Genomic DNA, 21093 nt, shown 5'->3' with positions numbered 1-21093 from the left:
CAAAAACTGTAAGTGTAATTCTGTCTGCTGTCACCAGGAGGCGCGGTTTTCACCACCAGGTGACATAAAAATGTACCGTTTTCTGCAACATGGTCTTCTTCAGCAACTACCCATCATCCATCATAGGAAGTTTGGTTGGAATCAGAACTTCCATCACAAAGTTATAAGAGTTTTGTTGTGAGAAATTCAAAATTTTCGCCAACTTTGCCGGCCCCGTTCTCGTTCGCCATGTGACATTTTAACTAACCATAAGCAACGCAAACTTTCAGAAGCTTAAGCTCGTCAACTTGTCCACAGTGACCGCACCAAGTGTCCTGCCGCAAGACCCTGCAGTGGATCGTGAGAGCAGCTGAGAGGATCATTGGTGTCTCTCTCCCCCCCTTCTGGGCATTTACAACGCCCACATCACCAGCAAGGCAATCAGGATTGCAGGTGACCCCTCCCACCCATCTCGTCTGCGGGGAAGAGACTCCGCAGGTGCAAAATGGCCAAAATCGCCTCCGATTTGGCGTGCAATCCAAGACGGTGTGGAAGGTGTGTTTAATATAGGCCTACATTTACTGAATGTCTTATTAGTCTGTAGTTATTCAACTGTCAACTCAGTTTTAACAACCATTAGAACTAATAAAAGTCTACTTGATCATGATTTTAACCTGAAAAAAAGAAATTCTGTACTCGTGTGGACCAGGTGGTGGTGGACAGATATTAAGTAGACGAGATCTGCTGAGTACGTCATTGAGGAGATGTTACTTATTTCCAGGAAGATACGTGAAACATTGGTATCTGAATCAAACCCAGCCAGGGACATCAGTAGGTATTTTGATGAAAGTAAAACAAAAGCCCTGAAACCCTTGATTCTGCACAGAAAGTTGTATAACTTTCAAATCCATGTAATGAATACAATATATATATATATATATATATATATATTGTATATATATATATATATATATATAATGAATAACATATATATATCTATATATATAAACAAATAAAAACCGCTGTGTCTTGCTTGCTGTTACAGCATGCAGACATTAAACCAAACTTAATTGATTAAATGTATACAAATTACGAGTATTCATACAGTGTTCAATATTAAAATGCGTTCTTTATGCATTCTTACATTTTCCTCTGTCATTGTTGTTGTTTCGTGTTTTGTGTTGTTTTCGGTTCTCTCTCTTCGTCCTTCTTAGCAAAAACGTCATCACGTTTCAGTCGCAATCACTTCTGTGACCCAATCAGAGTTGAGTAGGTGTGTCGTGTAGTGTGAGGGGGTGTGTCGTGTAGTGGTCTGCTGGTCTGCAGCTAGACCCTTCGCCATAAAGAGGAGACTGAGTGATTGGTGACACAACACACCTGCTCGTCTTCACGCAGGTGTTTTTAATCAGCTCCTCCTCCTTTTCTTCCTCTTGCCAACAGTTCCGTGATGTTACTTTGAAGAGAAGCTGCACTAGCCATTGAACGAAAAAAAGACGCGAAAAAAGTGTCGCTGTTTAACTACTGAAACTGTTTCGGGAGGAGGGAAAATTGCGGCGGTAATGCACCAACTGCCATAAAACCTCAAAAGGAGGGAACTTTAAAAAAGAAGAGAAAAAAAGAAAACTACCGCGGCGTGACGTCAGACGCCGAAAAGGTGACCGCGTGCATCAGCTCTTGTATAAAAACGCAGCAAGGCGCTCCAGGATGGCGTGTTCGACCTGGTCCAGCTTGGTGGCCCGTCCAGAATTGTGAGTAACTTTTGTCAAGTTATCTTAATGGTGACTCTGTTTGCTGAATGATATGCTCAAACTTAGCTCAAAATTAGCCTTACCTCAATATTCGAGCTGTGCCTCATTGACAGCCAGTTATCTGAATTGGCAGCCGTTTTGTATGGTTACAGTTAGAGCAGTTAAAATCATTGGTTTAAATGGGGCTGCAACTAATCTCTATTTTCATTAACCTGTGATTCATTTTCATGTTTGGTCCATAGAATGTTAAATGTTGTTCACTGTTTCTAAATACAGTTATATTCTTAAATTATTTGGATTCAGTGGTTGCTTAAGTAATAAGGAAATAATCACATTTAACAAAAAAAACAAAAACCTTAAACCAATCCATTATCAAAATAGACAAAACAAGTTAAAATGGCTGCTGTGCTATGTTAACTCACTGTTCCCCTCATGGCATTACTATTGAGTTTTTCACTGGTAAGACTTATTTGTTTTTTGTTAACCCTTAAGACTTCTTAGGCCGTTTTCAGCCATTCTGTTTTTAATTAAGCCATTTTGGCTGTGTTGCATGAATATAGCTCAATTTTCCAGAAGATATTCATTTTTCGTTAACTTTAGAACTGTCATCTGTTTCTTAAATTATCTTAAAATGGCTAAGCTATGCAAGAAATCCCTAATGTGTTCCTAGCGGCAGAAAACGCCACCTTCCCAGAAACGGTTGTAAGAACATTATATACTAATATTTCTTTCCACTTTAAATGAGTCAGTCTTTAAAGCTACTTCAGCCTGGAATATACATATCAAATATGAATAATTTTGTAACTTTAACCCTTTAAAAGCCAGTTTGTTTTCACAACTCACAACCTTTCTATCTAAAAAAAAAAAAAAAAAAGTCGATCATTTCCGTGAAATACAATTCAAGGAGTATTTGGTTAAAGTCAGGCCCTAAGATGGGTCATTGATTGGCAGCAACATTGATTTTGTGGCATTGTTAGTTTTTCTGCAGTGCCAGATTTAAAACAAACGTACCTAATTTGTTCCTAGGGCCAAAAAACCCCATTGGAAATACTATTTTTGAACCCACATTTATCTTAACATGAAATAATGCATTTCTTTATGTTAAGATTTCATGTTGGACTGATTACAACTTGAATTTTTTTATGGTTGTCCACCAGGTGGCGCTACTTTTCCCCGTTCAAAGCATGCAGCTAATTTTCATTCTTATGTCCAACTTCGTGAGAGCTTATTCCTAGACCATACTCTGCGTTATAAACCTATTCAATAAAAACAACAAGTAGGCTCTCAGCACTTCAAAGATACCTCAGCAGCAGGAACCAAAACAAAGTTTGACTTTGTTTTGAGTCTTGCTTGGGTAGTTCTAGTATGCAGGTGCACTGCAGCCATGGTTATAATAATGAGTAGGAGTAGTCATTTTGGAGATGGACTCCCAAAATGGAAAACTTTACACCACAGGAGACTTTGGAAATCCCCGGATCCCCGGAGAAGAAAAACTAAAAATGTATAAAAATCAATGTTTCTGTTAATCTTTGATCCACCTCAGGGCCTTATATTATTATAATACTAATAATGATCAAATATTCGTTGAAATGTATTTTGAAAATGATTGTTTTTTGTCAATTAAAAAAAAACAGTGGAGTTGTGTAAACATAATGGCCTCTGTAGGGTTAAAATGCCAAACCTATTAATATTTGGTATGTTTATTTCAGGCTGAAGTAGTTTTAAATGATTGAGTACTTTAAAATGGAAAAACAATATTAACATACAATTACAGCAGTTTTTGCTGCTAGGATCAAGTTAGACAGTTTTTTTTTTTTTTGATACTGCAAAAAATAACAATGCATCAAAATCAATGTTTCTGCCAATCATTGCCCCATCCCAGAGCCTGAGTTTTTAGATAAAAAAAACTGGAGTTGTGAAAACAAACTGGCCTTTAAAGGGTTCAAAAATATTTGATATTTCAGGCTGAAGTAGCTTGACTGATTTAAAGTGGAAAAAAATATTAATATATGATGTTTTTACAGCAGGTTTGGAATGTGGCATTTTCTGTCGTTTGGAACAAATTAGGAAGTTTTTTTTTAAGGAACTCTTAAGGGTTAAATGTTTAAAAACAGATTCAGGGTTATACATGTCTTTTATAATTCTAAACTTTTAATATTATTAAAATACAAACTTTTTTTAAAGGAACAACCTGCTTCCTGCTCACGGAGACCTGGTCGGACCCGCCATATACAAAAGCCTGAGGCTGTCAAAAAAAGGTGAGTGACACCTTTAGAGATAATTTACTACATCATTGAAAATGTTATGGCTAATTTTCATAATGTATTTAACTGATGGCAATATATCATATTAATTTAATCACACATGTATAATATAAGTTTTTTGTGTTTTTAAAGAGTTTGGCTGTATGCGGTACTGACATTTCTATACTTGAACTTAAAAGGCATTCCTTAAACCTTAATCAACTTTATTCTACATCACTTGTGATTATGTTAATTTACTGTTTGAATAGAATTTGTGCTGGAAGCAATGTTTTCACTGAAAGTGATTCTTTATATCTCAGGCTGGGTGAACCATGTCTGTACGTCATACAAACACTTTCTAGAACACCTTACCTAGTTATTTTACACTTGTAACGGTATGAACTTGAACATTGTCAAGGCTGGAGACTGGACTCTAACATTTTTATGTTTTTTTTTTCCCCCCAGATTGATCTTCATGAACATCGTCAATTAGTAGGTGTCATGGTTTAATTCTGGGAGGCCGCCGTGTCCCCACTCTTTCTTGGCCGCTGTGCCTACATCTCTCTGCATTGTCCAACATGGCCACGTTATTTCTATTCTCCTGCTTTCCATCTGTCAAATAGCTGAGGGTTGTACATGGAGCATTTGCCACAGGTTGGTTTTGTATGTTCCTGACCACTTTATTGGGTGGTCTGAAATCTGGTCCTTGTTGGTTATATTTTTGTGGAACTGCTGAGCGAGTGATTCGAAAGAATGAGGTGACTGATGGAGTGTTTGAAATTCTCTCTCTGAATGTGTGGGTTGTGTGAGACTGAGATGCCTGGATTGAATAGTTAAGATGGTCTGAGAAAATGATTATGTTCAGCAGTTCACATTAAAGTAGATAAGGTGTCTTGAAGAGCTTAGATGCTTGATAAGTTATAATGCACTAACATTTCCTTTTTAGGTCTGTCTACAAAGGGTGAGTCCATATTTTTTTCTTTTCTTTTGCAGAGTAGGAATAAACAAAATAATACTTTTTGAAAATGAAGGTACTTAAGTGTCGACAACTGACTTGCTAGTCTAGCTGCCCACAGCTAACTACCGAATCACACTCTACATGCAAAGGTGAAAACACGCCCCTCAATGGATGTGTTTTCTTGCCTTGCCACTGTGCCCTTAACAACTTTTTCTTTCCAACTGTTTCTTAGGACGGTAAGTGACACACAGGCCGCGGGCCATCGCTCTTCCGGCCGCTGTGTCGATCTGTCCTGGCCCTCCTCGTGCCTTTCCTCACTTCTAAAAGGAAAAAAAAAAATCAACTTGAACTGTTTTCTTTAGCACAAAAATATAGTGATGTTGGAGGACCAGATCTTAAATGAGGTTTAAATGGTGTACAGTTAAAGCTAGATGGTAGGAATAAAATTAATGTTGTGCCTTGTACGCTCTGTCACAAGGCTTAGACTTCTTGGCTGCTGTGCCTTTTTTTTTTTCCTCTTTTCCATCGTGGCCATTAATCTACCGTTAGCCCTAGAGCGTTAAAATAGATCCTGGTGATCTACAGTACCTGGCTTAGGATGGCGGCCCTGCCATTGCCTTTGTATGGCCATACGTCCCTTAATGCAAGTAGGCCATGATTGCTAACTGTGCCCGCGCCTTCGTAGCCTACTTGTGTCATTGTACGTCTGGCCTTGCGCGTATAGTCATTTTACATAGGCAAACATGGGTGCCTTCCGCGTCCATGCACAGTAAGTGAACTAACCTGTACTTTCCTTCTAGCATCAGTCAAGAGGAGCACCGACATCCCTGCATGTCCATCTTAATTAGATTGCGTTTTAGTTTAGTAAAATTTCAAATGGTAAGTGCAGTTTTTCTTTCTTGCTTGGCCGCTGTGCCATTACTATACCTGCTCTGACCTGAATCTTGATTCTTCATGGCCACTGTGTCATGACTGTACTTGGTGTTTATGCCAGTCTATCATTTCTGATCTGTTTTTCCTACTAGGTTTTCGCGTGTGTGTGTGTACTGAGGTTAATCTGACCTTTGGACCAGGACTAACACTCCAGTTGACTTTACTGCAACAGAAAGTTGAATAAAATTTATTCTGCAAGACTGGCAAGATGCACACCAATTAGACAACAAGCAAATTCAAATTCTTTCAAAAACAGGTAACATTTTTACCGTTCTGGTAAGTATTAAAGGCCTTTGTCACATGATCTTTGTGGGTAAATCGTGTCCACTCAATTTATAAAGTTAACTTGCATCTCAACATTTACAATGCCTGACACAATGGCTTTACAATAATCTAATTTTTTTGTTTTGCGTTACTGAGTGCAAAGGCCTTTCTTTAGACACTGACGCATGCCAAGACTGCTGTCATGGCCTCTCTCTCTCTCTCTCTCTCTCTCTCTCTCTCTCTCTCTCTCTCTCTCTCTCTCTCTCTCTCTCTCTCTCTCTCTCTCTCTCTCTCTCTCTCTCTCTCTCTCTCTCTCTCTCTCTCTCTCTCTCTCTCTTCCCCCCCCCCCCGTGTCCTGTGTGTCTTTCTGTCTGTGTGTCCGGTCTCTGTCTGTCCTGTGAGTCTGTGTGTCGGATTTAGTCACTTTTTTAGTCCCAACTTAAGTGGATGATTTTAAAGTTGATTAGACTTGAGGCGTCTGATTTCTGCAGGAAATTCTGGTACCTTATTTTGAAATGGCTTTAATTTAAAAATGTAATTTTGGTCTTGAATCTCAGGTATCATAGTTGCAACCTGGACTGTTGACAAACGTGGAAGCTGATGTATCATGTAGTAAATGCATCAGTTTACTGTAGCTTGTCTAAAGTTCTTTCAAAGTGCTGTAAACATGTAGTAATTGATTATGATAAGCTAGACCAGGTCTTCCTTTATTCTCAACTGGTAATTGCTTTGATTAGATAACTGGTTCCTGATTTGATTATGAAGCTAAACTTTTGATTGATATGCAAATGTAGTCACATTAGATTGTAGGTGTTATTCAGCCCATGGATAATGTTATGATATACTTTAAATCGGGCATTCGTTGGCACACTTTTGATATCCATTTAAGTCTTAAACTTTACGCACTGCCATCAGCCTTTGTAGTCGCTAACTGAAATCAAATTCAATATTAATGCTGACTTGTCTCACTCTGCCAAGTTTATTTCCCTCTAAAGGAGTTGAACCTTTTTGTGTTCATAGTCTTTTTGCGCGTCATGTTGGGAGGCCTCCCAGCAGGGGATTTTTATCTTCCCCTGCAAAACTACGCGTTAGTCGCCTTAGGGATGCAGGGCTATCCTGCATAGTTTCTTTCATAAATTAGTTTGTAAATTACAGGATTAGAGCGCGTTTCTTTTCTTTAGGAGGACACAAACCTGGCAGAGAGACAACTCGGAATATTTAAGGTTAAAGTTGCGCCAAATGATCGAACTTTTTATCTTTCGATACGATGACTTGAAATAAAACTTTTATTCTGTGGGCTGAATTAAGACAGAAATCAGACAGAATTTGGCTTCATGTTAAAGACTGTTGCGCAAGTATACTCTTATAGCAGGAGTGAGCAGCTGCAGCTTTTTACTGTATTTTTCGTTATTTGATTTGTTTCTTGGATTGACCTGGTGTCTTTGTGGTTAACAGTGATCATGTAAACGTGGTCTTTTCCTCTTATTTGCGAAGCTGGCAGCTGGTTGAATTGATAGGACTTTATGGCTTGCCCAAAGTGGGATTTTTGATAGAGCATAGCGTTAACACCTCACCATACACTAGCTATTTCAGCGAACAAGTGTCTGTAGTCTGTTATTACCCATGACTTTCTTTCAAATTTCCCAATTAAGGCAGCTTGTAGAGTCATTAGGAAGATGCTTAATCCCAATGTCTTGGTTGATGGCATGAGAAACTGCTATCTCTTAGATGTGTTGGCGAAGTTCCTCCTCTGATTTTTGTAGACTTGCCCTAAAGTTTCTCTCCGCTTTAACTCTTGTTAAGCTATGCATTAAATGATTCCTCCAACTTGTCTCCATATCAATTTTTTTCTTCCTGCAGCCTTCCACCACCCACTGCTGCTGTTGCATCTGCTAAAGGTAGCTGTATCCTGATTCACTGCGTCTTCATGTGTTGGGTAAGAAGTGTCATTAGACTACTAACAATGTAAACACCTTTTAAATGCTTGATCTAATTTACCCAAATGGTTCATCAGTTTAGGACAGAAAATTGTTGAATTTGACATTCTTGGGGTCAGTAACCTGACCTCTAAATGTTTGGGAAACCATGCAAAAGATCACAAGCTCTCTGCATGACCCAACAGCATCGATGTTTGAGTTATTTAATTGCTCAATTTTTAAATCAGTCAAGGTTTTATGAGCTGGGTCTTCTTCACACAACAGAGAACAAGGTAAATTGAGTCGACTCGTAACATGGTAAGGCATATCGTCTTTCCCCTTCTTCTCTGTGTGTGAGGAAATCTGGCCACGGATCCTGACTGAGTGGCATACCATGGCTGTGCAGTTTCCAAAATCAGATAAGGATCCATCTGATTTTGTGACTCGGCCTGTTGTGATATGCATGTATCTTCCTCCGAAACAAAGGATTAGAATGGACAGGTTTGTAGTGTAAATCACATCACATCACTTGTAGATGGTGAAGCATTTGTTTAAATTGTGGTCAAGCATTTTAAGGTGTCTGCTTTGTCAATACTCTGGTGCCACCTCTTGCTAAACACACGAGAAGCTCTGAATTGTGAAACTGCTGCCTCTTGCAGATGTTACAACAGCAATGGTTGTTGAAAGGCTGCATGGAGAGAAAATGAGATCTGAGGACAGGAAAGTGGAATTGATTTCATGCTTAGCAAAATGAGGGTTTCAGCAGAGGACCTTTTTGTGGTGAGGCTACAGAATCAGAAGGAACGTTTGTCTGTGCAACTGGACGATTTACAGTTTTTCATGAAGCCAACCAAGACATTGGGGTTAGCATCATCCCAAATGGCTGGCAAAGATTGCTTGTAACTGTCAGTGTAGGACAGGAAAGGCAGGTATAGGTTAGGGAGGGCATCCATCGGTGAGCTTTGACTGGATGTGAGGACCTGTCACACTTGACCTGGTGAGCTACCTGAAGATTTGTCATTTGTTTACTTCTTGGGTTTTTTTTTTTCTTTTGACTTATCAAATTCTTCCTTGTTTTAAAGAGATGAAGGCTGCAGCACATTCCTGGATCAGAGGACTCCATGTTGGACACCACGACCTGGAGAATTCCCGTCCTGGATGGCTGCGCTGATGACCTATCCCAAGATGAACCGACCCTTCTACGACGAGGATTTTGCCCAAGATGAACCGACCCTTCTACGACGAGGACTTTGCCTAAGATGAACCGACCCTTCTACGACGAGGACCTCGCCCAAGATGAACCGACCTTTTCCACCTCTTCCACGGGATGTCTTCAGGTACGTTCTTTCACATGGTACTCAATATGTTTAATCCATATTTACTTAATACTAAAGTGTACTGACTCTTATTTATTTTATATTTTTTGTTAGATGTTGGACCTTGGACACTGCTACTTTCAGCCTGTTTCAGTCTGTAAAAGATCACAAGCTCTCTGCATGACCCAACAGCATCGATGTTTGAGTTATTTAATTGCTCAATTTTTAAATCAGTCAAGATTTTATGAGCTGGGTCTTCTTCACACACAGAGAACAAGGTAAATTGAGTCGACTCGTAACATGGTAAGGCATTTCTTCCTTCCCCTTCTTCTCTGTGTGTGAGGAAATCTGGCCACAGATACTGACTGAGTGGCATACCATGGCTGTGCAGTTTCCAAAATCAGACAAGGATCCATCTGATTTTGTGACTCTGCCTGTCATGATATGCATGTATCTTGGTCTGAAACAAAGGACAGGTTTTTAGTGTAAATCACATCACTTGTAGATGGTGTACAGACACTGCTAATTTCAGCCTGTAATGTTTGACATTGAAAACTTGTATGTATTGCCTTCTTTATATCAAGTAAAACTTTTGTTCTTAACTTTATGGTTGACTTGTATTTTTTCAGTGATTCTGTGATGATTGTTATTTTGACAAGTTAGTGCTTTGAACTTAAAGATGTGGAATAATTTTAAAACAAATTGCACTGATCTATTACTGTAGACTTGGCACCTTTTGACACTGCTCCAAGTGTTCGGTTGATCTTAACCAGAAAACTCAAACCGTATATGGATTTGTACAAGGTTTTAAAGGGAATATAATAAATTGGACTCTAAAGCAGGGAATGCTACTGTGGATGGTGATGCTGCCACCTGCCCCCATCTCACAACTTCCTTACTTCTAGCCACTAACACTAAATATGCCTAACGCATAAAAAATATGCCACTGAACATTAGACTACTTTGCTTTAAAATGACTTATTTTAACTACAGATGTATTTTTACCATTTCATTTAATCTTGCTTTTCATTGTATCTTTTAATTCTGTCTTTACCATTTTACGCTTAAAGGTTTTATTTTTCTACTATGGAAAGCACTTTGTAGAGTTGTTTTGAAAAGTGCTATTCAAATAGTTATTTGAACAGTGTTGCAGTACCATTAACACCAGCAGCAATATGAGCAGCCACACATGCAATGCTAATATTTCTGACTGTCTCAACCTCAGGTAGGCGATGTGATGAATCACAGCCAGATAACGCACATTAGTGCAGGAAAATATTCAGCAGTTAAATAAAACACCAACGTGTGAGGTGCAGATGTACAAGAAATTTCCCAAAGTAAAGATCAGACTTGGGACAACTGAGCAGTAGACAAAGAAGTTAGTGGCTTGTTGCAAGCTGCAAACACTGGTGACCCAAGATGGAGAGAGGGGTGAGGAGACGATTCTTCCAGTCTCAGCATCCAGTGCATCATGAATTCGACAGGAAGAAGAGATGACCGAAATTCTGGTTGTGTGATGATGCTTTTGTGGAGAAGTCAATTCTTTTTTTCGATTCCTTGGACCAGAAAATGTTGAAAAATGTCTAATCAGAGTCTAATAACAGATGAGATTAACTATGGGATCAGTGTATTTTAGTAAATGCCAGTATATTAAATGCTGATTATTTAATTATTACTTTTGTCTATTACCCAATGCGTTTTTCTCACATGGAGCAATAATGAAACCTTAGTTGATTGAATTGAGTGTACCATCAGTCACTGTGGGGAAAAACCATAGGAAAAGGTTAACTCTGACAAACTGTAACAAGAAAAGCCTTTTATTTTTGGACAGAGTTATGAATTCATGACCAAACCTGAGGAAAATCCCTTACAGTAGCAGCAAATTGACTTATGAACTTACACATGAAGCACCCCATGACTGACTGAACCCTTTTTTGCACACAACCTTTCAAAAGGTGTTCATTTCACAGGTCCATCGTTCACAGGTTCACAAAAGAGCATGCCCATCATCACCCATACAAGCAGAGATACATTTCTTACAGATTCTGACTCGTATATAGAGCTGCATTATTTATAGCAAGGTGTCAGGTCTTTATTCTACAAGCCTCCTGTAGAACTCATTTATATTAATACACAGGAGAAAAACAGAAGTCACAGATGTCATTATTTTACACTTAAGCAGCTGCAAATGGTGGAAAGTGGGCAGGCAGGCAGGCAGGTCACTTCACTTTGTGGAACAGCTTGTGCGACACCTGTAATGACAAAGGAGAACCGTTTGTGTCATAAACGGAAGACGAGTAGGGCAAAGAGTGTGTTCCGCACAAAGCAAATTTTGAGTTCTGTTTTTTTGTTTGTGATAGAAGGATGAACACCTTGCATTGTGCAACTTTATGTCTTCACTGGGTGTGTGTGTGACACTTACACAATGGTCCCGTGCATGCAAGAAGTCGAACAGCTCTTCTGTGCAGGTCTCCTCTGTGTGGGACCTGGAGTTGACCCGTGCTTCACAGGCCTCCAGGCGCTCCTTGTAGTGCACACAGTGTTCACTCTCCTCACACTTGGCTCGTATCGTATCTAGAGGGTCCTGAAAGAGAACATGGCATATTAGTCTGTGAGATAGTGCCTTTAAACTACATGATGTGTCTAAGCACATCTTGTAATACAGCGGCATTAATAATGTACACTGGTGTATTTGCTGTGTCATGCAGACAGTTTGATTACAACATATATGAGTATGCACATTATTTATTGTAGCTGTTGAACTAAAACGACTGCCCAATTTTCTAAAATTTAAAAGACTTAAGAGCTTTATTATGTGTATTAATAATTCAAAAGGTGGTTTGACCTGTGCCAGACTACAAAACAGTAATGGCAAATATCACTTCATACGGGTCGGTAGCATACTGCTGTTTTTCCCAAATGCAGTGTTCAGAATTCAGTCAAATTTATTGTATGATAGTTATTCATTATGTCTACACTTTCATTATAATATATATTTTTCCAAAGGGAGCTTTGTGTGTGATAACTTAATGTTCAAACAAACCGAATAAGTAAAGACAAACTTACCACCATTTCTTCCTCCTCCTCCTCCTCCTCCTCCTCTTCTTCCTCCTCCTCCGGAGCATCTTCCTCCTATTCAGTAACAATACAATTAGATAGAGAGAGAGAGAGAGAACTTTAATTTAACAATGATATTGCACACACATTCAACCAACAGAGGGCGCCCTAGACCAGAATCACAAAAATGAGCAAACTCTTTATAAACTATCTTTATATCAAATAAAAATTAGCTACCTTCTACTTTTGACGCTTGCAAATACAAAATAAATAAATGTATCTTTAATTTTGCAGCAGCACAGTGGAGCTATAGTATGTTTCCACTTAACTATGTGTTGGATAACTTAACCAAACCCGTATACAGAAAGCAAATGAATGGTTATAAAGCGGTATTCTGGCTACCTCGTCATCGGGGTCTCCGGAAGTGATCATCTTCCTCTCGAACACCATGATTGAAGTTGAGAGAATTCACAACAAAACTTCAGAAAACAGTAATTTACGCTGAACAGCTTCACTGACGTTAGACGAAGGCGTGAGGTGAGACGGTCACATATGAGAAGGAAGCGACTAGAACGATGGCCGGATGACGTTTCCTATTGGTCAAAAGTGATTATGGACATTACTCTGGTGCAATCAGCGGTCGACTTCTTGTTCATGGACCACCCCCTTAGAATCTTTTCTCCCCACCTACTTGAATTCCTGCACAAGGAACTGTTAGTTAGGGGTCACAGCGACGTCGGATCCATAAAACGGACGCACACAGCAAGATGGCGCTGCTCGTGAACACTAGGTTGTTACTAAGAAAAGTGAAAAATGCGAGGAGTTTAATGCCCAAAAGACACCGAATGAAAGAAAAATGGGTATGTTTTCAACTTAGTAGACAAAGCAGTGACAAGTGGATACTATCACAGCTGTAACATAGCTTTTGTTTGTATTTTTGTGGCTACAAAGTGTCAATACGTGTGTGAGAACCGGTGTTCTTTTGAGTTTTCTGCTCTATAGGAAAATGCTCGCTTATGGCTCCCTGCACTTTCACCGTGTTATGACATCTTTATTTGTGTGCAACAGAAAATGGGATGTTTGGTTTTCTCTAAAACTGTACTGTGAAAATGTCTGATATCCAGTACACTAGAATATATTATGTGCTGAACACAACTTTTAATTCTTATTCAGAACGTTTAGAGAACTCTCTTTATACAGTTGCTCAAACTCCAGTTATTAGGTCTCTGAAACATAGGTGCGATGATTTTCACAATTTTTCCCCTTCAAAAATGTGCTTTCGAACGTGCACTCAGAGATACAGTGAGTATTTTATTTTGATAACCAGATGTTAATGTCCTTACAAATCAGGGTTTTACCGCAAAAATCCTTTGTAAGCAGGACATTAAAATTCAATGTCAGATAGTTTGACCACGGAGAAACCAGTGTCAGATAGCCTGACCACTGTCCAATATAAATGTTGAGTAAGAATACGAGGGGCATAGTTTATCACATCTTGATTAAAGATTTCAGGGGTAGCATATATTGATAGAACATTATCCCCTGACAAATAATGCTCCCAGTACAGTATCACTGTGAGAATATGGGGAGCATGTTTTGATATTGCACATCTACAATATCTACAAATGTGTTCTGTGTCGCTGAATGATGGTAACATAATGACAGAGTTTATTCATGGAATTGTCGATTCCAAGACAAGAGATTTACTCCTTAATGGCATTTCTACCATTTACCATAATGATACATTTATTTTCATTGAATATAAAGTTTGAAATTAAATCTTATAAAATTCTGCCCTTCACCCAAACATTTCAAGTCAGATGTAAACCATTAGCAATATTTTGACTTTTCTTTTTTTTTTTCCAGGCTGCTACACTTCCCAAATTCTCACCTACCAGTCTGGCCCTGCAGCACTTTGATGCCACCTACAGTGTCCAGTTGGGGCAGCTGTGGCCATCAGTACGGATTGCCCTGCTTTCGGAGAGAAAATATGGAGCCCTGCTCAACAATTTCTCCCATGACGCTGTCGTGGAAGACTTGCAAGCAAAGGGGTGCAGAGACTTCATCACAGACACAGATACAGAGGGTAGGGGTGCACTTCAAGAACCGTTTTCTGGTCAGCAAAAGCTGTTTTTGCATTTATTAATATTCTTGGATGGTATGGGAGAACAAGTTCAATAACTGAATTTGCCATTTGTTCAAGTACAACTGCATTATTATTATTTGATTAAGTAATATATTATAGATGCATGGTCCAATGTAGATGGTCAGTGCAAGTAAAGTCAAACAAATCTCCTAAAGTCATAACGTTAAACTCCGGACATTATATAATTTGATTTTGTTCATCACATATTTTCATCAATTCTGCAGCTCTGCCGTGCTTGGATCCAGAATCTGTGGTTGGTGTAGAGGGAGAATCAAATGATGTTCCTGTCAAGAAATCCAACGCTGATCATCATCTGAAGATTAGTCCTAAAATAAAATGTTTGGTGTTTCCAAGAGGCGATATCACTAGATTCAAGCCTGCCAGGTGAGCTATAACAACTAACTAGAAAAAAACTAATATTTTTAAAGTAGACTTTGCCTCTCTTTACAATCCTCTCCAACTATTGGAAGGCCAAAGCCAGTGTTTTAATTTTTTTACTGAAGACATTTTGGTTTTCGGTTGATAATCATGCGACAATTGATCAGACATCTAGATTTGTTATTGTTATCCATACCACTTTTCAAATCAGGTTGGTGTTGCTCTTCTATAATTGTCAGTCTAGCTATATTGAACCCTCAAAGATGATCAAGAGAAAGGGAGCCATCTGACCTAACTGTTTTTGCTTGCTGTTCTGGCGAGAATTGAGAGTAGATTGAGGGGAAATGCTTAACCATTATGATTTTAGCATGTATCTGTAACTCTGGATGCTTGTCTCACAATACACAATACACCTTTAAACCTAAACAACTAAGGAATTTGCTTTGCAGCTCCAGTAGTTTAAGATGTCTGTCATTGACATTATTGATACCCGTCTGTTGTTTAAAGGAAAACATTGCAGGGGCATGGTTGCCAGATTCTCATGCCAGAAAATAAAGACATGGGATGCTGCTCTTATACCTGGAATTACACTGTGTTCATGCACAAACACATATAACTGTCCCACAGTATGTTTTAATTTCATAAAATAGAACCTATTTGGTTAAATGTAGCATGCTAGCAACAGACAGGTTTCTATTTCCCTGTATAAAATATTGTATATGTTAAATATCCGTGATAAATTGTTAGCATTAACATTAATTCCCCATGTTGTTTCTCTAAGTAAAAGTATCCACCCTGACAGCATGTCCATCGAGGTCAGTCACCAGCTGCCTATCCAGAAGAATTCACTCCTCTGTTTATTGCTTTCCAAGCTGTATATTGGATGACCATGTTCTCTTTTAAATCAGTTCTTTCCTTTCCTCATCAGACCAGACACACAGAGGTTGCTGGGATATTATCTGCTGGATGCGGCGTCTGTGCTGCCTTGTCTTGCACTGGATATTCAAGAAGGTCATATTGTGCTGGACCTCTGTGCTGCTCCAGGAGGCAAGGCCGTGGCTTTACTTCAGACCCAGGCCATCGGTAAGTGGACTGCCCCATGTGTCTGATAAGTCTTATTCCCCGTTACCTGTTGCTCTACTGCAGAGTTGTTGTTAACCACCCAACATTCATTTTTATGAAAAAGGTTTTTTGTGTCTAAATGACACCTCAGTATCCCGGACATTGCGACTGAAAAAGGTCCTACACAGCTACATTCCCAAGGAGTTATTGACGAGTAAGAACCTAAGAATAACCTCCAGCGATGGCACCAAATGGGGGGAAATCGAAAATAACACTTTTGACAGAGTAAGCCATAGAGGCATCTTCATAATACTTCTATTTCCGATAATTTGCTGATATCCAGTGCCTGAATAATCGCATTACACTACCATTTAATTCTCCTCCACTTTTCCTCTGTGGGTTTAGGTCATTGTTGATGTTCCCTGCACCACTGACAGACATTCAGTGATGGAGGATGACAACAATATATTCACTAAGAACAGGATTGGAGAGAGACGGAGGCTGCCACAGTTACAGCTGGAGCTGCTGCTGTAAGTAACAAAGGGAGTAATGTCACTTTAGATCATGTGGTTCAGTCACAATATACAATCAGAGATGCCATATATATATATATATATATATATATATATATGTATATATATATATATATATATATATATATATATATATATATATATAATCAGGAAAGGTATAGTTGAGATTAAAATCTGTTCTACAAGAGAGAGCTGGCCAAGAAGGAAACATAACAATATTAAAATGAAACAAAAGATGCAAATAAAAACAATCATTATAGGCATAAGGCTTTTGCCATCTCCCTTTTTAGGGATCTCAACATTGGAACATATTCCACATATTTGATTTGGCAGAGATGTTATGCCGGATGCCTGTCCTGATGCAAACAATTAAATAAGACATGATGTAATTAAGAACCATTACAAAGAAACTCTAAGAAATGAAATCTCTCTAAAGTTTAAGCTCCTTCTGTAATTCTTTAAGCTTTTTTCCTAAATGTGAACTCTCTCTATCCTGAAGGGCGGGTATCGAAGCAGCATGTCCAGGTGGGGAGATCATGTACTCCACCTGCACGCTCTCTCACATCCAGAACCAGAGTGTGGTGGAGCAGGCGATCCACTTGGCTAAAGAGAATCATGGCATCATCCTTGAGGTCAGTCACTCAGTTATGATGCTTAAACCGTGTGTTAGACATGCACTTTACTTTAGATTAGTGAGAGATCAGAACCCTCACCTCCTTTTTTTGATAAATTGTGTAAACTTCACAGAAGTAACACTGTTGTTAAACGGTCAAATAAAGATGACAACAAACTAAGGAACTTGATATTCATTCTGGCTGGACTCCCGAGATCCTTATACATGAGGGGTCTTAATACTTAGTATGCCAAATAATGCACTCTACAGAAAGTTTAAAAGTGTCTATAGGCTGTTTATCATCTAAACTTAAAGGATAATAAAACTCAAGCGCATCAATCCCCCCGCATCCCAGAGCAATATCAGTGTTTGTTGCATTCTTGCATTTCAGAGCATCTGTCCCTTAATATTTCTGCTCTCCCTTGTATACTGTACATGCTTCATCCTCAATGTTACTGTAGGAAGTCTCGGATTATATTAGTAATGATAATAATAATAATAATAATAATAACATTTATCTATATAGCATTTTTCTTAACAATGTTCTAAAGTTTTTAACAGTTTAAACCAAGTAAGTTCTATAAAAAGTCCTTAACAAGAAGTAGTAAAATAAAAGTGGCTAAAAGTAAGCAGTTTACTAAAAGGACATGACTGACAAATATACAAAATATCCCAAAAATAATAAGAACATCATATGATATATTTGAGCAAATAAGATATAGTCTGAAGCTTTGAAAAAACAACAAGAAGGTTATAAGACATGATTTTAAAGAAGCCAGGGACGTGGTTTGTCTATGATCAATGGGGGAGAGTCCATACAGTGTCTTAGCTTGATCTCCTTTTGTCTCATATTGAGATTTAGTAGTAACCTGCAGGACTCCATCAGTTGATCATCAGTGGTCAGCGGGCACTAACAGGCTTAACAGTTTGGATAATTGATTATGAACACTGAGACTCTGATCACACCAAATCATTTGATTTCTTTTCTTCTATTCATATCCACCTCCAGGTTGTTGACCTACGACCTCTCACACACATGTTTAGGAAAACCTTTCACTTCGCTCCTAACCTCCACCTGGGTGAGATGGTCATCCCACATTTAGGCGCTAACTTCGGGCCTATCTACATGTGCAAGCTAAGGAGGCTGACGTAGACTTGAGGCAAACGCCTGGACTGTGTTGAGTGACTCTCTGTTGGGGAACAGTAGATGGACTGAATGAAGTATCCGGTTGATGGACATAACCGTGGGCGCACTGGACACTTCTGGGCGACTGTTTTTGGGAAAACATTTGGAACCCACAGGATTTACACAGTTGAATTATCTGCACTCAATGACTGGTGTCACTGTGTATTTTACTTGCAGTTAGATTTTTTGCCCATAGGTGGCAACAGTGACTTAAGAGTAAAGGTATGCTTGCATGCAGTACATGTATCCACTACATACAATATGACCTCCTCTTCCTCTGTGTCTAATGCATAGACATACATTTTTCAGATTGGTGAATCACATTACTGAAACACGCATTTCTGTCAGAATGATCTGCTCTCCTTAACTCTCCAGTGAAAATGGGTTTGGTTTGTTGCATGGTTAATCGTCAGGTCTGATGGCCTTGCCTAATAATGCAATATGTGGCTGTGTGGAAGGAAGAAGAGCATAATGAACAGGCAGGTAATGACTTATTTGACCATTTGGCTTCCCACATCTGAATCTGTGCAAGTTTCATTATTATAGCTGGATTGACTCCGTTTTGCATTGACATCGCCCTGAAGTGAAACGTGTCCTCTTATCACAACCTAATGTGAGTGGCGCAGAGGTGCCTCTTTCTCCATCACACCGCCGATGACCCTTTATGTTGTCCTGCCCAGGCAATGTAGCGTGAAAAAGGTGTGTGTGTGTGTGTGTCTCTTTCTAATGAGTCCACCAACCACATCCCACTGTCATTAAGCTGCTCCAAGTGCAGGAGCCGACTCCCATCCTCGTGAGGGGATGGACGGCAGCCATGCGACTCCCAGATGAACATTAAAGCGACAGCAAAGAGCTAAAATAGGATGTCTCGCCCTGTTTTGCCCCTCCGCTTTTTTATTCCACAGATGAGTGCAGATAATTTTCTGTGCGATTGTGAGTGATTACTGTATTACTGCGGTAAAAGGGGGATGTATCGGGGAATGCAGAGGGAATTAATGACACATAAAAACTATTTTTGTATTGACTGCTTTCGTCTCCAGGGTCTTGAATGCCTCTTCGCACATCTTGTGATTACCTAAACGTATTGTAAATATGTGTTTGCTATGGGCCCTTACATAAATTTACATGTTTTAACACTCAGGAGATGCTGAGATGACTCTCTCTATTCTGCTCGTCTATAGACTCGACTGCTCGGCTGCCTGCTTTATTATTGAATTAGCCAATGAAGCGCTGTGTGTTTGCGTCCCTGTATGTAAGCCTGTGTAGGGGAGACATATGCTGTGTATTAGAAAGATGAATATTATGGATTTAACTGCACAATCATGTCCGTTGTGCTTTCAAATACAAATGTTGTATTTTGCCACTAAAGATGCAACACACCATCGCAGTCTTATATGTTCACCTCATATGACAGAAGCTACTGTACTGAATAAATGAGCCTGATGCCTTTTAGAAATGAACTCTGTATGTTATGGGCACCTGTAGTAAGTGATTAAATGACGGCGTTTTCCAGGAGTTATAGGACCTCTCTGAACGTATTGATCGCCCACCACTGCTCGTTAATGATTCAGTTTTGTGTCTTCAGGTGTTCAAGATGAGCATCAATGTGTCTGTGTTTTGTTGATGCACATCTCTAGGCAAGTGGTGTGGTGTGGTTATCGTCCGTCTGTTTAAATCACATGCTGCTGGTCCTGCCGTGGTGTTTGGTCCAGTTCAGATGTGCTGTGGTGAGTGTGGGAGACAGGATTTCAATAACAACGTACTCTCTGTTGGTCTCAACCAGAAAATGTGAGTGTACAGCAGGTGATTTGCAGACTCACTCACTTTCTTCCCCTTTGTCCTTCTCAGTGTTTTTTGTTTGTTTGTTTGTTGTTGTTTTTTGCATTACTCATAAATCATGAGGTTTATTTCTAGAAAGTTTTACTCCAATAACTAACCTGTACTTGAACAGAACAGCTCAACCTTTAGGAAACTTTGCATTCTCTTAGGATTTGCTTTTCAATATACATATATTTTCATTAGGTTTATGATTTTTCAATATAATTAATGCTTGTTTACTGAAAGTTAATGTCCTGCTTTTAAAATCTTCATTGAAGTGTCGTAAGAAAATGTATCTTATCTAGTATTAAAGTAAGACTACAACTTCTGCTGATTAAAGCCTATATAATGAAGCTTAATTACCTGACTGCATGCGAATAGTTAAAATTTGAATTAAGTAAAAATTCCTGCCCTACAGATATTGAGTCCATTAAAAATGGTTAGTGGGTAAACTGGAAGAGTGGGTGAGGAAAAAGAAAAATCCAAATTCTGCTATAAATAGTTTTTTGAAATTATTGACATTTCTGTATTTAAAAAATAAATAAATAAATATTTCAAAATATTAACAATGCACTGATTTTTACAAGCTGAAACTATTTTATAAAATCAAAAATCTTATTTAGTCTAAAAGACCTTCATCATTAAGTGGCATGATCTGGACAAAATAGAAGCTGGTATTTAGGTAAATGTACTTAGTTAGGGGCATCAGCATAATGAAATGGTTGACTTAATTTTCTGGATTACTTAACTGGACTTTACTGAACCGTGATAGGGATTTCTTTCCCAAAACGCAGACTTCTTTTTTTTTTATTATTATTATTTATTATTAGATTTAATTTAATTATACTTTTTTTTTTAATGTGGACCTATCTGCTGTCTGGAGTACATTTATGCCATGTGTGGAATTTTTCTAATGTTTTTGGAAGCAGAGCTGCTGGAAGTA

At 38.8% G+C, this 21093-nt stretch overlaps 2 protein-coding genes and 2 long non-coding RNA genes across 4 annotated transcripts; 3 read left to right on the top strand and 1 right to left on the bottom strand.

Moving 5' to 3' along the window:
• The first annotated feature begins 1312 nt into the window (after positions 1-1312).
• On the top strand, positions 1313-5336 carry LOC131449228 (uncharacterized). The gene is made up of 3 exons (XR_009234261.1): positions 1313-1727; positions 3912-3985; positions 4436-5336. It is a non-coding gene; the product is annotated as an uncharacterized LOC131449228 (long non-coding RNA).
• A 3390-nt stretch (positions 5337-8726) lies between these two features.
• Positions 8727-9959, top strand: LOC131467634 (uncharacterized). The gene is made up of 3 exons (XR_009241515.1): positions 8727-9038; positions 9124-9378; positions 9472-9959. It is a non-coding gene; the product is annotated as an uncharacterized LOC131467634 (long non-coding RNA).
• Positions 9960-11158: 1199 nt separating this feature from the next.
• Positions 11159-12979, bottom strand: LOC131469086 (cytochrome b-c1 complex subunit 6, mitochondrial-like). The gene is made up of 4 exons (XM_058643939.1): positions 12817-12979; positions 12424-12489; positions 11780-11941; positions 11159-11609 (listed from the first exon to the last, which is right to left on the bottom strand). The coding sequence occupies exons 1-4, from the start codon at positions 12862-12864 to the stop codon at positions 11577-11579; spliced, it is 309 nt and encodes a 102-aa protein (XP_058499922.1). The 5' UTR covers positions 12865-12979; the 3' UTR covers positions 11159-11576.
• Positions 12980-13131: 152 nt separating this feature from the next.
• nsun4 (NOP2/Sun RNA methyltransferase 4) lies at positions 13132-19357 on the top strand. The gene is made up of 8 exons (XM_058643927.1): positions 13132-13274; positions 14281-14500; positions 14785-14944; positions 15867-16021; positions 16125-16285; positions 16406-16530; positions 17033-17165; positions 18156-19357. Exons 1-8 carry the CDS (start codon positions 13182-13184, stop codon positions 18297-18299), a joined length of 1191 nt encoding a protein of 396 aa, XP_058499910.1. The 5' UTR covers positions 13132-13181; the 3' UTR covers positions 18300-19357.
• The last annotated feature ends 1736 nt before the right edge of the window (positions 19358-21093 follow it).

Source organism: Solea solea, chromosome 1 (assembly GCF_958295425.1).
Source record: "Solea solea chromosome 1, fSolSol10.1, whole genome shotgun sequence".
Taxonomy (NCBI): Eukaryota; Metazoa; Chordata; class Actinopteri; order Pleuronectiformes; family Soleidae; genus Solea; species Solea solea.
Note: the sequence above shows the minus strand (reverse complement) of the source record. Positions and strands in the feature narration are given on the sequence as shown.

Coding starts and splice junctions, on each gene's coding strand:
- LOC131469086 (XM_058643939.1), bottom strand. CDS start 12,864: ATGGTGTTCGAGAGGAAGATGATCACTTCCGGAGACCCCGATGACGAG. Junction 12,490..12,816: donor CCGGAGACCCCGATGACGAG/GTAGCCAGAATA, acceptor GTTACTGAATAG/GAGGAAGATGCTCCGGAGGA. Junction 11,610..11,779: donor TGCATGCACGGGACCATTGT/GTAAGTGTCACA, acceptor TTGTCATTACAG/GTGTCGCACAAGCTGTTCCA.
- nsun4 (XM_058643927.1), top strand. CDS start 13,182: ATGGCGCTGCTCGTGAACACTAGGTTGTTACTAAGAAAAGTGAAAAAT. Junction 14,501..14,784: donor CACAGACACAGATACAGAGG/GTAGGGGTGCAC, acceptor TCAATTCTGCAG/CTCTGCCGTGCTTGGATCCA. Junction 16,022..16,124: donor ACTTCAGACCCAGGCCATCG/GTAAGTGGACTG, acceptor TTTATGAAAAAG/GTTTTTTGTGTCTAAATGAC.